This window comes from Ctenopharyngodon idella, chromosome 3 (genome assembly GCF_019924925.1).
Source record: "Ctenopharyngodon idella isolate HZGC_01 chromosome 3, HZGC01, whole genome shotgun sequence".
NCBI lineage: Eukaryota > Metazoa > Chordata > Actinopteri > Cypriniformes > Xenocyprididae > Ctenopharyngodon > Ctenopharyngodon idella.
In genome coordinates this window covers 20,658,902-20,672,050 of record NC_067222.1, presented here as the reverse complement: position 1 = coordinate 20,672,050, position 13,149 = coordinate 20,658,902, and the positions used below count along the sequence as shown (strand labels likewise).

Here is a 13,149-nt window from a genome sequence, read left to right as displayed (position 1 = left end):
TAAATGAGTTGTTTTACAGAAAATCAAAGTATCAAATCTTGGTTCATCACTAAGCAGCGGTTCAAATTTGTGTCACTAAACAAATTATTAATTAGCGAACAAAACCAACTACATCAAACCACATCTGATAACCATTCAGGCTCTGTTGAGTTCAAAAAGAGAAAATTAGCATGGTGCCAACAGAAGAAAATCGTAGGCGTATTATGGCGTTTGTGTGCTAAAAGCCATTTAAAGCTAGTAAAAGTGGGCCGTTTTACATTTCTGAGCTAGTGTTATGCCAGCTTTCAATATGAATTCTGTAATGTCATTTCTAAAACATATACATCAGTAATCATGTCCTATGTCTTATGTCATATGTCAGTAAAAGTTTTAAAAACGTGGGTGACTTCCCTGAAATTCATTGAGAAAGTAATACACTTTCCCCCTCCCCCAAACTGACAGAGAAATTTGGAGCTCAGAATTCACCAAAAAAAAAAAAAAATTAGCGGGGGCCCAGAAACCACAGGTAACCAGAGGTAACCAAAATCAGTTACGTCTCTCTTTTTCACACACAATGGCTCTAATCTTACCCAAAATGAACAGCGAAATAGTCACAGATTTTGGTTGTGATGAAACAAGAATTAAATATTAATCAACTTATATTTTAGACAAAATACTGTCAGTTACATTTCCTCCGTCAGCGTACATAGTTGTCAAACTAAGGGCAAGTTTACACAAAAACGATGTACTAAACACTGAAAAGTTTTTACTTTGCATTTTTCGCATACAGACGACAACGTTGTCAAAATGATCCCTGTTCACACGGATAAGCAAAAAAAGACTAAAACCCTGTATTATTCATTATTCAGTAGTTGGTGATGTCAGTTTGAAAAAAAAACCTATAGACTGAAAACATAATACGCATGACGTCACCGTTTTCACCAATTCATGTTTTTGTAGTTTAAATAGAGTGCATGTTTTTGTTTTCAAAAACTTGCACTTTGAAACTCATTTTCAAATGCTTGCATTTTCAGGCCCCCAAAACACTGTTGTCATGTAAATGAATGGCCAAAACACAAAGTTTTCTGTTTTTAGTTTTAAAGGTGTCATGTAAACAGCCCTCTGGCTTCCCAGTCATCCTCACTCCCTCATCCTTACTCCCACCAGTCTGCCAAGGCCCCGTCTCCACCTCGGTCCCCCAAGCCAGAAGGGTATTACTGTCAACAACTTGGACTCTTATTTCGATATTCTCTTGTTTAGTTCCTGTTTCTCTGCTCCGTTCAGTTTTGGTTACTGATTATCTCCTCGTTTGTTTCTAAGGTTATGTATAAATATCACCTGTCAGTCATTTGGTTCGTCTTGTATTTAAACTCCCTGTTTTGTTCAGTCCCTTGTTGGTTCTTGTTTCAGTTTGTGTGGTTTACGTTTTTCCTGTTTTCCTGGATATCTGGATATATTACATGGAATACAGACCATGGGTCTTTTTTTAACGTTCTAAGCGCATATGGTCTGAAGCGCACTTTTGCTAGTTTAACGACGTTAAATATGGTCAGCGCACCAGGCACATGGTCCAAAAGGGTCGTACCTATTCTCTTAATGAGTAATGGGTGTGTTTTGCGTGTAATGTGCAACAAACCAATCGGAGTGTCATCTCCCATTCCCTTTAAAAGGAAGGCGCTCGCACCATGGCAGATTGGTATTTACATGGCGGAATATAGACACCCTCAACCTGACAAGTCAGTTTAAATACATGTGTGTATTGCCACGATTGGTCAGATAATTAGCCAATTTCATTCGTCATTACTGCAAATAGGTAATTCTGATACATGCAATGACTATTCATAATGACATGTATGCATTTTTATCTTTATGTATCTTTTACATTGTAATCCTTTTATTTTTAATGTTTGGCAGGTTTTTGTTGGTCAATGGCGCAGTTGTTTTCAGTTGCCTCAAAATAGCAACACGCCAACAATGTGCCTGAACACACGTCGTTTTCAGACCAGCATGCCCATGGGCGAACAGATGGGCGCGAGTGCATTTGCTATTTAAACAACATGGGCGCTGGATGTGAAAATGATAACTGCATCTGAAAACGGCTGAAACTAGCAAAAAACACTTACGTTGCGCCTGACGTCGCATGATATATGATAGGGCCCCATATCTATTACTGCTCACATTTGTGATTTGAAAAATAGCATAGGCTTTATTCAGACAAGAAGAGCTTTGATAGTTGGCGTGAAAGTAGATTTTTGGAAAGTTTGCCCTCTGACAAAAGGTTTCTAAATAAGGCTGTTTCTAAAAAAAAAAAAAAAAACAGTCTTGGTGCCGTAATAATGGTTATAATAATGTTTGAAAACCTTCTTGCCCTAATTTCAGAGATGTGTAGTAAATTTGTCTTTTTTTCATGTTACAAAATTAGATTTCTTTCTTAAATGCATTGTAAGATTAATGTAATAAACAACAAGTACATATTGCATGTTTCTTCTCGAGTGGCAATAATTGCGGAAGGTTCTGCAACTTGCTGCCATGGTGATGTGGCTCCATTAGAGGTCCAAGATGAGTAGAAACCATTGCCACATGTAGACCTGCAAAACGCTATGGGTTTCAAATCAATTTCAGTTCCCATGAATATCGCCTTGTGAAGATCACAGCCACTGTAAAAAGCTATTCATCTGGGTAATTCCAAGGTTACATACAAGACCACTCTATCTCAGTGCGTGCTGTGACGCTTGGCCCGAATCTCCATATTTCATAAACAGATGTGTTGTTTACGGGTGGCAGGGGTGTGTAGACAAGACTCTCTGACCTTGCCAAGTCATGCTAATGGTGAAGGTAACAGCTGTTTGGCCATATGGGGTTTTAGAAGAGCCACTGGTAACTCCTACTAACTTATTATTCCGCAAAATAAAGTTCTCATATTGCAGATATTTCAGGTGATGATTTGTGGTTTGAGGCATAATAATATAACTTAACATGAGGGGGGAAAAAATCCCATTTTGAGCTAATTTTTTAGATTGAATGTTGCATCATTTCAGTTCTTTCATGCTGTTTCATGCCCTAGGCAGGTGCTGAGACGTGCGCTTACCTTGCCGCTTGATTTGCTTCTGTTATTTCCATTGGGTATGGTTGAAGACGAGTTAATGTCCTCATGGAGGCGGTCCAGAAGCCAGAGCAGGAATTCCAAAGCGTCATGCTGGGAATTCCCCCGGAACTGTGCACCATATTTAGATACGGTCATCTGGAGACAAAAAACAATATAAAAGTCACACAAGTGCTAGTGACAGATTGTCTATTAACATAGACATGACACAAAAAGGTATTGAACATGATCCCCTTTATTCAGTCGACACACTCAATATATGCAAGCCTGTGTTGTCTATTGAATCTCTAGAAAAACAAATCCCGGAGTCATTAAATAATAGCCACAGTGGATCTGACTCAGAACAGACCGTTTGTTAGATACTGAGGGCCTGTTTACACCTGGTCACTTCATGCGTTTTTACTGATCGGATAGCTATCTGATTTATCAAAACGATTCCATTTACACTTTGCCACATAAGTGTGTCTCTGCAAAACGGATATAAATCCGATCTTCAATTCCGGCACTATATGCAGATTTAATGGTGTTCACCTCACTGAAAGCAACAAATATGAGCTGCATTTTATTGATCATCAGCTAATTTCAAAATCAAAGACCGCAATAGGAGAGAGCGCGGCAACAGCACTGGTAAGACATTTAGTCTCATTACTTTTAATGAAGATAACTGTGTGTTGAGCGTCTGCGAACATACTTTCAGTTTCTATTGTGTCGGCTTGCTGAAGAGACTCAGCTGCTCATCTGCGGCGATGCATGATGCAGTAGTGCTGTCAAATCTGGCTATAACATGTTATTTAGCCTATAACACGCTCTTACACATTTATTTTTTAGCATTTTTGGGAGGAGTAAAATTTGCATATGTGGTTTCAACAACCAGATGCATTCAGACTTGTTCAGTTTTGACTGGAATGAGTCCCAGACCACCTCCAGAAGTGGGTTTTCATCATTAATAATAATAATAAATGTTTCTTGAACAACAAATCCTTATATTAGAATGATTTCTGAAGGATCATGTGACACCGAAGACTGAAGTAATGATGCTGAAAATTAAACAACACAACACACAAGTCTTACTAGTCCACGTTATATTCTCAAACCAGTTTAAAGTAGTCTTGAATGTCAGGTGTATTTAAAATAATAATTTTAATGCTGAGTGACATAAAGATTAATTACAGCAGCATTAACCATACGAACTCAATCTAGCAGCTGGGAGCAAATTGCAGATAATAATATGAAGCCGTAGGCCTACAGACTGAGATAACATAATAATCTTGACATTAGTCTTATAGTGAGAAAGTGGGTCATGTGGTCACAGAGTTTAAACCCATCTTCAAAAGAATGAAAGTCTAGATGCCTAAATGCCTTGTCTTCAAACGAGTTATTCAGAGGAACAACAATTTATTCAAAGCACCTTCTAGTTAAAAGAATGTGACAGAGAAACTGCTATATATATAAACAGAGGTCAAAGGTCACAAGGCTTGTGTTGTGAGGATGAAAATGTAGCCTAATGTTTAATTTATAACATGTAGTCATTAGTCAATGTAGAGTATTTAAATTCTGGTCCTCTGAAATTTCTTTGGGGTATCTGAAGGCTTTGAGAAATGTAGGCCTCCACTTATCTGTGGTGTTAAAGAGAGGATTCCCGTCAGTTTTATACTGTATGAAAAGAAAGGCTTTCTTTCCATCAGCGAGTGCTCAGCCTGAAGAGGTTTGACCTGCACTTAAACAGTAGGTTTGTGCACAAACGGATGAACTAGTATTAGAAGCAGGTCATTTAATGACAGTGTGGCCATGAATTTTATTGGTGTCTTTTTTTTTGCTTTTTGATTACCCTGTGAATAAACAGTGGTTTACAGACGTTCACAGACTCTTTTGATTTTTCATCCATAGCCATATTCCAACAAAATATGTTCTGTATTGTATATATAGAGAAATATTTAAGTGTTTTTATTAGGGCTGTCAACGTTAACGTGTTAACGCATGCGATTAATTCAAAATTCCTTAACGCGTTAAATAATTTAATACATATTTAACGCAAAAAAATTACGGAAGCATGTGAAATTGCGTCATAACGTAATTTACGTCATGCAGTTAGATGATCTAAAAGTCCATGCTGATTATATCAGAGATGGCAGAGAGTATTATTCATTCCAGTGTCTGTTTTGCTTTAAAACACTCTCTGTCATATTGTGTCATTGTATCTGAAGAGTGCAACCCCTCCCGCATCGCGCTGTTCCTGTCTGAACGGAACGTCGAAACATCCCACTGCTGTATGGCCAGATGATATGAAAACTATGTTTCTCAGCTGGATAAAGCAAACCAGCTTCTTGCTATGAAAGTTTTGATGGATGAGGATTGCAATCAAAGTACAGACGATTGCGGTGACGTACAGAAGCCCGCGTGAGTCCGTTATATTGATGCGCAAACAAATCATGTATGAGCGCTCTCGACGCATTGAACACACATTGTATTTATGCACAGACACATTCACGTTGTTTTCACACACATTTAGGATAATCTTTTGATTTGTCCTGCGTATGTTGCTGTGTACTTTAGTATATATGCAGGTCAAGGCGGTTGGTTTAGGTTTTTTTTGGCATCTCCATGTGGTTCTGTTCAGTATCGCAACTTGACTTGTCTAAAATGTAAATAAGCTCTTTGCTGTTGCACATACTATACACTGTGAATTCTGAAACATTTTTTTGCTGTGATTTTTTTTATGGGTGCTTTGGTATATATAAATGTATAAATTATATGAAAAAAAAAATGATTTGGTTATTTGGTGTCCTTTTTTGGAAAGACATCTAGATTTACCTTGAAAAAAGCTGAAAAATTCAGTTTTGTGAAAATCACACTTCAATCTGATGGTTTACTTTCTGGATATAGGCAATGATGGCAAAATGAACATGTTAAACAAGATAAATGGTGTATGCTTAATTTCACGATAAGTGTGCGATTAATCGCAATTTTAAAAAAAATAATCTATTGACAGCCCTAGTTTTTATACATTTCAAGACAAGAGATAAGGAAAAGTACCCAGAACGATTCATTGAATAATAATAATAATAATAATAATAATAATAATAAATAGTACTAAAATATCAAAGCTTTGGTCTTCAAAGGCCCTTTTTGCTTAAAATCCTGTCAGTGAACCTAATATAAGGATAAAATAATTGTGTCTATGGTTAGATCTCATGAAATTATTTGGCAATGCAATTTAATTTCCTGTGTTGATATATATTTCATATTAAAACATGGATTTCCATGAAACTTTGTTATGAATGGATAAGGATTTTTAAAAAATCTTTTTGAAGCATGCACTGTGTAATTTCTAACTGATGAGCATAACTAGGAAAACAAATTAAATTTACTATAGATATGTAGACCTTTTAACATTTTATTCATTATCAGGACTTTAATTTAATTATATTTGTTATTTGTACTTTCAGTATTTAATGACAACTGTCTGTTGCTATAGTTTACAGGTAGTACATAACATTCTTAACTTAGACAAAATTTTATTTTATTTTATTACAGATTTCTACATGACATCAATTTTTGGTTTGCTGTAAGAGAAAGATTGTAAATTTGAAATGCATATATCTGTTAGTTTCATCAACTTTTAGGTAGATGATGTCAGAGCCAACAGACATAGAGTAAGATTTTGATTCCAGTCATTTTTATTCCCAATGCTGACAGAGCAGACTTGATGATTCAATGCAGACTCATATCAACTATTAACTCTGCTACACTCCCCTCTGAGTGGGATTACTTAGACATCAGTGAGGAACTGTACACAACATGACCTTGTGATCTGTGAAATACCAGCCTGTCATCCATCAACCACATACCATCTCTATCAACAGCCTTTTTAAAGCTAGAGATTGTTTTTGTTTGCTAGCCACCATTTCAATTTAATCCCACATGTGATACAGCTCACAGTCGCAGAACACACCACAGATTAATGATGTCAGTCGGACATGAATGACAACTGAGGTACACGGGGCAACTTTTTGAGCAATGTTGCTTGGGCACTTTCCCATTGAGAATGAGCAACAAATTTATATCTGGATACTTTAGATCGGTCGTTGGCAATTTTTTGAGATCCTCCAATCAGAATGCTAGCAGCCGATCACATGACCGGCTTGGAGATTTCAGAAAAAAATCAAACAAGATGGTGGCCTATCAGCGACAGTGGAGCGAAGAAAAGGAGAGTGAACTTTTATCTTTTTACGCTGGTAAGTTGTCATGTGTCAACACAAAACAGGGAATTTACCTCATTAAATGCTTAAAATACCAACAGGTGTCTGATTTAATGTGCGTTGGCTGTAATTTAGCCATCAAATGTTTTCAGTTAAATACTAAAAAGATGCAGTCTGCTTAACATCTTTAGTGGTGTAGGCTGTAGGGTGTATGGCATATGAAGGTATCTTTTGACGTGATCGACGTGGGTTCAAATCCGCCTTTTGCCAAACTTGCTCTTCTCCCTTTTCCTATCACAAATCATATTGGTAAGGCATTTATATTTAATAAAAACAAAGAAAATATTTGAAAAGTTGAAATAAAGTGCCTAACAAGTGTTTATAATAAAGTATTTATTGGGTTGCTCCTCTCTGATTAGTTGCTGCCAACTGTCCGTTTCCCTAATTAGTTGCCCTGTGTCTCACCAGGTTGCCCGTTGACAGCAACATTGCCCGGCAACATTGCTCAAAAAGTTGCCATGTTTATCATCACCTTTACAGTGTGACATGGCTTAGAGCAGGATCATGTTCGTACAGTCAACAAGCATCAGTCGTAAAGGACTATTATGGACTTTAAGCAACAACTGCTGATGAAACGGCAATGGCGACCAGAAGTAAACTGTTGGTGCCGTAGCCGAAGAACACAAAAATCACTAAGAAACAATAAAGAGGACAGCGTAACGGATCATTTAATCATTTGACCAAGTACAAAAAAAGTAATTTAAATAAAGCAAGAGAAGGGTTGCTTTTGGCATTAAATGACATACAGATAATGCCACATAACCATAAAACATAACATTTACTTATCTAATCTGTCACGTATTAACGACTATGGTAAATCGGCTATTCTCCCGTAGTAGACAGTTAGAGTAGAAATTCACGAAATAGGAGTTAAAGTCGCCACTGAACACCAGAACGCCGCTGCCGTTCCTTCAGCATCTGTCGCTTAAAGTCCATATTATAAATCGTACAGTGTGCACACAGCATAACTTGCTGACTAGCACCTCTGATAGGCCATTATGTTCATACGTTCAACAGATATGATTGTGATTTGCTACAATACTCAACACTTGTAAAAACACGCTGTAAAAAGAAACCTTTGATGCTCAGAGAGTGCTCAAACAAACACAAACAAGTGTTTGAAAGCAACGTCTATCTGCGTGTACCGAATATACACGTGTTCTGTCGAATAATGCTACCTATCAGATTTTGCTACCTACACTATTCATAAATCCTTTCATTATAACCAACAAAGTGTAAACAAGAGATTTAAAGGGATGCTCTTCTCTTGCTTTCTGTTTATTACCCTTTCACAATCTCAATACAAGTTTAGTTTTTCATGCTGCTACATACACTGCAAAGTTTCTGGATTGACAACCGTATTTAAATGCACGACTGAGTCAGAAACTGCGATGATTGACAGTGATAACCAACAGAAGAGACAAAAATGGGATAAAAAATGTTTTAAGTACATAATTAAAGTCCCCATGAAATCAAAATTGAATTTTTTTGGCTTTTAGAATGAATATGTTAGTCTTACTGTAAATTATAAGCTAGTGTACTCCAAAACAATTTTCGCATTTAAAAGATAGAAGCATTTAAAACTTTCAGTCTCTTCCTCTTCACTTCAGGTTCTCATCAGATTTTCTGTCCAATCAAATGCTCTCTAGAATCTAAACGTCCCGCCCCCTACACTATAAATAGATAAGGAGGAGAAGCGGTCAGATTAAGAGAAAACTGCGGCTTTACCGAGCGCAACGGCTCAGGCTGAGCTGTGATATAAACGAAACACTATTGGCTAATTTAAAAAGGGGGAGGAGCTGTTCAATATGTCCCGCCCTGTCTTCCTGTTTCAGTGGAAATTACATCAACACATTGAATAATGCTGCATGTTTCAAGGCACTTTAGTGGGCCTTTAAACAGTTTTTGCTCTAGTACTGAAATTCGTACCGAGAACCACAAAATATTGGTACCGACTACTGAAATTTTGGTACTGTGACAACTCTAGTTCGAACTCACAAGTTCCACAAGATTTTGCTCTTCCATAGAATTAAAAATGCATAACTGATCCTGTCACCACTTGTAAGGCTTTCACTGTGTAATTCAGGTCTTTTTAGTCTAATTAGAAATAGATTGCACTTTACTGACGCCAATATTAGGCAAATGAAGTTAAGCGCAGTGGGAGGCTTAAATTATAGTGTAGAGCTCTTGATTGTTTATAGATGGCTCCCCATTTCTGCAGTTAGGCACTCATTAACTCCTGCAGACGTCTGAGAAGCAGAGCAAGTTTATTTATGTCGTCTCAAGACAAGATACTCTGGGCCCTGTCAACACAGGAAAAAGCAAATCATGCCTCAGACAGCCTCATGTAAATTTACGACATGCAACTAATTAGACTCTGAATCAGATGAGGCTGTTAATATTGTCTTGTTGCGTTGTGGCCCAATATACAGTATAGATTCAGAAGTATCCATTAATGTGTTGTTTTTTCCCACTGAGTGGGCATAGCCTTACATTTTACCTTGAATGATCTTGTAAGTCTCCATTTGTCTAACAGTCAGTCCAGACTGGGGTCCTTCAAGGCAATAACTTCAGACATTTGATAGTAGGGTGTGAATTGAACTGGGCCTCTGTTTCCCATACCTTATGCCTACACTCCCACCTCTTCTCGATGACACTTTTCCACTGAAATCTTTTGTGGATTTCTCCCACCTGCTAGTTTCTTTAGCTACTCCTATCTCAAGATAAATGGATGTATTTTACTGTACATTTTATTGTAATAGTCTTAAAGTGTTAGTTTACTCACCCTCATGTTGTTACAAATCTGACTTTCATGGAAATCAAATATTGTTCATGAAGATATTTAGCAAAATCTGAGCTGCTCTTCCAAAAAATTACTGTATAAGTTTTACCTTTGTGTGTGTGTGGTCCTGGTATTCCCTACGTATCAGTAAATTTTGACCTTGTGGGGGCATTTTTTGGTCCCCATGAGAAAACAGGCTTATAAATCATTTCTTTTTTGAAAATCTAAAATAGCAGAAAGTGATGGGTAGGTTTAGGGGTAGGGTTAGTGTAGGGGGATATAAAGGATATAATAAAGGATATAAACTATTCCTTTAAAGGGTTAGTTCACCCAAAAATTTAATTTCTGTCATTAATTACTCACCCTCATGTTGTTTGTCAGAGACTGATATGGATTACAGAAGAGAGGAAATTGTTGAATAAAGTCGTTATTTTATTTATTTATTTTTTTTGGCGCACTAAAAGTATTCTCGTCGCTTCATAACATTAAGGTTGAACCACTGTAGTCACATGAACTGTTTTAAATACATCTTTAGTAGCTTTCTGGGCATCTGAAAGTGTTAATTATCTTGCTGACAATGCAGGCCTCACTAAGCCATCGGATTTTATCAAAAATACCTTAATTTGTGTTCTGAAGATGAACGAAGATCTTAAGGGTGTGGACCGACATGAGGGTGAGTAATTAATGACAGAATTTCATTTTTGGGTGAACTAACCCTTTAAGGGTTTTTTTTCTTTTCAAGTTAGTACAGGTCAATTCAAGGACACAGCAACTAGAAATTTCAAAGTTGCTGAGAGACTTTGTCAGCAATACTGACTATATGACAAAGGCTAGACTAATAATTAGGCAACAACTATCATCGTAAAGAAATTTGTATTACCATGATAAACCATTGGCCTTCTGCTATCTGCCCCCTCTCTCTTTAAGACTGTAGTGGCAAGTTCTTTGTCATAATTTCTCTAGCAAGTGTATTATTCTACTCTAGTAGTAGATTTCTGAGAAAGCAAAGTGTTACATAAGACTTGCGTTCCAGATTGCACTCGTCTTTGTGGACAGTGTGTGGTGATGTCTTATCTGAGAGTGCACTCTAGTTTTTTCATTTACTCTCTGGTGATAATGTTATCTGTGGAAAGTTTCCCATCCTGATCTATTTTTTGCTTAGAGGAGATCATCCTGTGGGAAAGCATTTTCTCACATACTGAACATACTGTAGTTGGTTAAAAAGCGCATGCATTCTATATATATATATATATATATATATATATAACAGCATGCATACTAATTATAAGAGATTTGCATGATCTTTGGAGACCTTAAAAAGGTTCTTCTGAAGCCTAGGCTATCAGGCTGTGAAACCTTTTTATTTTTAATTGGAAACCACAAGTTCCTACAAGAACTTTAAGGACACGCGTTGTTTCCCGTAGTAACCCTATAATATTATAGTAGCTTGATATAGGCTATATAAATTGAATTCCCTTGAATACAATAGGTTATAACCTTCACGGGATACCTGTAATAGGTGGATAAACAAGTGACAAAATAGTGAACTTGAATGAGTTGAGTCTACCTTAAACTCAGCCGAGAGTTGAGGTGTATATTGAAAAGTCCAAAGCGCTCGGACCAAAGTCGCGAGCCGTTCCGTAACTTCTCCTCTCTCGTGCTGACCGTCCTCACTCCTTATAAATCCGTTCATTCCCCTGTGACACAGATCCAGTTTATATCGCTCCAAACCCAGATATTCTGCGAGCAGGTCCGTGTTGCTCAAGCACTGCACAACGGCGTTCATGAAGCAGGTGTTCCCGTGGTTCTTCAGACCCAACACGCCTGGCGTTTTATCCCCGTACAGCGAACACAGTCGCTCTTTCGCGGAGGAGCGGCAGGGAAGCGAGGAACTTTTCCTCACCTGGCTGCTGTCCTCTTTTTTCACACGTCCCGAGTTTCCAGCGCAAGGTGCGCTTTCTCCAAACCCACCATCATCATCCTCAGCATCCGACCGCTCGGTTGTTTCTCCACCGCTAGCCAAGCTTCCCAAACTTTTCAAGATCTTACTCACCAAACTTTCCACAGATTTAAACGATTTCCTCCGGAACAGTTTCCCTGTGCGTTTAGGAGACTTCACTGCATCTTTTTTCGCTTTCTTGTCGCGTTTATCCATGCTTCTGGTTTATTTCCCACTGTGTTACTGAAACGTTCAGGCACATGGAGTGTTATTATCCTCACCTGATGCTACGTCGATATACAGCATTGTGGACAGCAGTGGTTAAACGAGCATATCGGCGCTGAGATATTTTCCTTACGCTCGCCGTGAAGGAATGATTGACAGGCAGCGCGGTCAGTACGGCAACTCCTGTGACGTCATACTAGCAGGCGGTTAGGAGCGAATGAATTATTGACAGCTCTCAACAGCGGTCCGCACGAGCGCTCCTGGAACTTCATATTGGCGGGAAGCTGCGAGCGATTGACGGATAGAGCTGTCAGTACGGCAAGCCTAGTGTCCAGAGTACGAATTATACAATGGCTTTCAAAGGGTCGACTCTTTTAAAAGAATTTTAAAGGGTTAGTTCACCCAAAAATGAAAATAATGTCATTTATTACTCACCCTCATGCCGTTCCACACCCGTAAGACCTTCGTTAATCTTAAGGTATTTTTGTTGAAATCCGATCTCTCAGTGAGGCCTGCATAGCCAGCAATGACATTTCCTCTGTCAAGATCCATTAATGTACTAAAAACATATTTAAATCAGTTCATGTGAGTACAGTGGTTCAATATTAATATTATAAAGCGACGAGAATATTTTTGGTGCGGCAAAAAAACAAAATAACGACTTATATAGTGATGGCCGATTTCAAAACACTGCTTCAGGAAGCTTCGGAGAGTAATGAATCAGCGTGTCGAATCATGATTCGGATCGCGTGTCAAACCGCCAGACTGCCGAAATCACTGCTGAACTGATTCGACACGCTGATTCATAACGCTCCGAATCTTCCTGAAGCAGTGTTTTGAAATCGGCCATCACTAAATAAGT

At 38.0% G+C, this 13,149-nt stretch overlaps 1 protein-coding gene across 2 annotated transcripts in view; it reads right to left on the bottom strand.

Moving 5' to 3' along the window:
• Window positions 1–12,586, bottom strand: part of usp43b (ubiquitin specific peptidase 43b) — an 86,663-nt gene extending 74,077 nt beyond the window's left edge. Inside the window, exons 1-2 of one of the 2 annotated variants that reach the window (XM_051888326.1) lie at window positions 11,691–12,586; window positions 3,068–3,220 (exon numbers count right to left, since the gene is read on the bottom strand). In XM_051888326.1, the coding sequence (XP_051744286.1) occupies window positions 3,068–3,220; window positions 11,691–12,278 (741 nt within the window). In that variant the 5' untranslated portion in view covers window positions 12,279–12,586. The remainder of the gene's footprint in view (window positions 1–3,067; window positions 3,221–11,690) is intronic. The other variant, XM_051888322.1, reaches the window with a different exon arrangement.
• Window positions 12,587–13,149: the final 563 nt, after the last annotated feature.